This window comes from Entamoeba nuttalli (genome assembly GCF_000257125.1).
Source record: "Entamoeba nuttalli P19 unplaced genomic scaffold asmbl_4204, whole genome shotgun sequence".
NCBI classification, from domain to species: Eukaryota; Evosea; order Mastigamoebida; family Endamoebidae; genus Entamoeba; species Entamoeba nuttalli.
In genome coordinates this window covers 1-3,527 of record NW_008576629.1, presented here as the reverse complement: position 1 = coordinate 3,527, position 3,527 = coordinate 1, and the positions used below count along the sequence as shown (strand labels likewise).

The 3,527-nt window shown below is 25.3% G+C and overlaps 3 protein-coding genes across 3 annotated transcripts; 1 reads left to right on the top strand and 2 right to left on the bottom strand.

The window, feature by feature from the left end:
- Positions 1-35: 35 nt before the first annotated feature.
- Positions 36-254, top strand: ENU1_096960 (hypothetical protein; the record flags this gene model as incomplete). The annotated part of the gene is made up of 1 exon (XM_008859194.1): positions 36-254. A coding segment is annotated over one exon (219 nt), but the record flags the coding sequence as incomplete, so codon positions are not given.
- Positions 255-308: 54 nt separating this feature from the next.
- On the bottom strand, positions 309-2,323 carry ENU1_096950 (Sec24 protein, putative; the record flags this gene model as incomplete). The annotated part of the gene is made up of 2 exons (XM_008859193.1): positions 309-2,124; positions 2,172-2,323. 2 exons carry the CDS (start codon positions 2,321-2,323, stop codon positions 309-311), a joined length of 1,968 nt encoding a protein of 655 aa, XP_008857415.1.
- Positions 2,324-2,472: 149 nt separating this feature from the next.
- On the bottom strand, positions 2,473-3,450 carry ENU1_096940 (hypothetical protein; the record flags this gene model as incomplete). The annotated part of the gene is made up of 1 exon (XM_008859192.1): positions 2,473-3,450. One exon carries the CDS (start codon positions 3,448-3,450, stop codon positions 2,473-2,475), a length of 978 nt encoding a protein of 325 aa, XP_008857414.1.
- Between the last annotated feature and the right edge of the window lie 77 nt (positions 3,451-3,527).

Genomic DNA, 3,527 nt, shown 5'->3' with positions numbered 1-3,527 from the left:
GTTTGTTAAAAAAAAAGATTTATTAGTGATGAAAGGAAATTTATAATTTTAGTGATGGAACGACTTGTGCAGAAGCAAGAAAAAATAATAAAGAAGCATGTGGGTTAATTCTTTTTGTTGGATGGAAAGGACAGGCTAAAGCACGGTATTTAAAGTCATATTTAAATTTACCATCACATTTCTCTAAATATTCATTAAAAGGACAGTTCTTAGACTCAGCCGCAGACTTTGAACAGAATTGGTTAAGTTTCTAAGTAAAAATTAAATTAAATGTTTAGAAACGATTATTTGTTTAATGACGTTCTATTTTAAAGGAATTGACGATATTTTGAATCATCAAAAATAAAACAATGAGACACTTTTTGTTGGAATTGTGTTGATCCATAAACTGTAAAAACAACACTAAGCATTTTATTCATATCTTTAATCTTTTTGATTGCTTCTTTTATTAAACATGTGTTCCAATCTATAATAGATTCTACTTCATTTAAAGAAGAAATACATAACCATTGTTGAAGATTTATTGGTTCAATGTCTTGAGGTACAATAACAATTATTTGGTTTGTGACTAACACAAAAATATCTTTTGTAATTAATGAAGAAGATAATTGAGTTTGTTGAACATCATCAAATGCAATCACTTTGTATAACAATGGAACAAATTCAGATAATAATGATGGAGAAAATGTTTGGAAATGATACAATAATTCATAACGAGAATCAACTGATAATTGTTTATTATTAAAGAGTTCATGTTTACTCATTCCATACAAATAAATAGGAAGGAATGATCCTTGTACAAGAAGATTTTTATATGTTATTAAAGAATCCATTGTTTTAGAAATTGATTGATTCAAAGTATATTGTTGAGCTTGAATTAATGTTTGAGATAACAATGCATTAATAGTAGCTTGTGTATTGAGATTTATCATAAAGTCTTGTATATTAGAAGATACGTTTAACCCAATATTAAAAACACGTGTTCTTTTAGAACCATCAATAGTAATATAAGATAGTCCAAATTGAAAAAGAGCTTTAGAATATTTAATTTCACCATTAATTGAAAGATGAAAAACAAATGTTGAGTCTTTTCTAAGTACAGGCATTGTATAATTTGTAATTGTTTTTTGAAAATAATGACCATTTACATAATCTATATTAATGAAATTAGGTTGTCTTAGTCTAATTGCACAATCAAATGCAAATGGTGTTAAATTAGATAAATCTATTACTATATTTTGTAATGGTGTTGTGTTTGGTTGATAAACTTTTAATACTCCATTTGTAAGATGACAACACTCTGAAATAGTTGGAACATTTAAGTCTTCATTTTCAAATAAGAACATATGAACAACAGTATTAACTGAAGAACAATGTAATGCTATTTTTTGATAGAAATCATTAGAATGGTCAGGCTGTAATAGTATAGGTTCTTGTGTTGAATTAAAATAATTTTCATTAACTTTCTTTGATAAAACCCCTTTTCCTAATCCACATTTTGTTCCACATACAGAAATAATAGTACCACCACGTGCATTTAATAAGTCATTTGCTAATTCAAGACAGGTACCAAAACAACACCCTCTTGGATTATTTTCTGTTAATTCTTTCATTTGTTCAATATCTAATAAAGAGTCAAATAATTCATTAACACGTTGCTTATTATCTGAATTAATAAATATTGATTTATAATAAGGAATTGTATATTGACTAACTTTCTCATCAATAATAGGAAACTTCAATTGTCTTGTAGTATCTCCAATCTGATATAAAGTAATATTAGTATTATATGTAATAATACAAATATAATGACGTAAAGAAATAGAATTATTAACATAACTTTTCAATGAAATAAGCATGTTCTTATAATCCTTTGTTTGAATAAAATTATAAGAAGTGTCTATCATAATAATTGTTTGGTAAATAGTATTCATTGACTTCTGATACTCAAATTCATAAACGTCATTAGTTAATTCAGGAAATGAGTTAATACCATCTCGTTCCATAAATTTATATCTCAAATAAAACTTTTCATTATTATGACGACAATATCCACAAATATATTTTCCTCCTAGTCTAATCCAATTCATTTCTTTACTCATAAATGCTCTACAATATGCACACCTTCTTATTTAATACTATCCTTTTATCTTTAAAACAATTAAACAAACCGTGGCATATCTGAAACTGCATTTACTTGAATATTAGGTACCTCCTTTTCAGCAAAAGGTGTTATTTGTAAAACTAATGGAATTGAATATTTCTTTAACATTGAGTCATTGTCAGGAAGCACAGTAGAATTAAATGCTACAAATTCTGACATCTCAACGTTATTGATTGTTTATATTTCTTAGTTCTTCTTTAAAAAAAAAACAACCATATTATATTTTGTTATATATAGCATTTATATAATTTACTCAATGTAAGTAAAAAAGTGAGTGGAGGTAAATAAAAACATCAAATTAAGAATAATTAATAATGAATTAATGATTTTCGATAAATATAAAATGATAAAAAGCCATTTGCTAATGAAATAAGATGACACAGTGTTATATTTAATCCTTTTGAAGGAGTTGTTATATGAAAAAATATAAAATATAAAACATTAACCATCATACAACTATTAAACCAAGGACGACAATAAAACTCAATAGAGTCTATAATAAACATAGATATATATGCAAGTAATACTCCATAAAATGATTGTTGATGAGAATGATTTCCATTTTCTAACATATCATTTGATGTTAATATAGAAGAAACAACATATAAAATTAATAAATGATACATAGCAAAATGATAACTGCAATTCATTCCAAATAATAATTTTTCACAACATCTACTAAATCTACATGAAAATGGTCCAATACTTTGATAATAAAGGGACAAAGGTGCTGGTGGGTATTGAGGGAATGTAGTAATATAACTAATAGGACGAATGTCTGTTTCCATTGAATCTGAAGATGATAATAAATGAGAAAAGACAAGAAAGAAAAAAGTTGTAGCAAAAGAAAATGATGAGATACTTTTATAATTTGAATGAAAAGATTGACACATTGGGTCTTTGAGAAGGTCTGATAATTTTTTGATACATAATTTACAAAGATAATAAAAGACAATGTAATTAATGAGAATTGACAATTTTGGCAATAAAAGTTTTAAGTGTTCTTTTTCTGAACGTATAATTGACAAAATAGAAAGTAATATTGCTGTAATGATTGAAACATTTTGTGGATCCATTACAGATTTTTTAGTTAATGAAAATAATCTATTTCCCATTGACATTGTAAATTCATTATTAAACATAGACACAATTAATGTAATAACATAATATAATAAATATATAATTGGTAAATTTGATAATACAAAACATACAAAATATCTAAGAGGAGTTATTCCATTAGGTGAAAAAGAGACTTTCTTTTTTATAGAGTCATAATAAATATTCATCAAATGAAAATATTCAGTTCATTCTTATATCTATTTTTTAACAATTGAAGTAATGAAATGATTAAAACAAAAAAAAA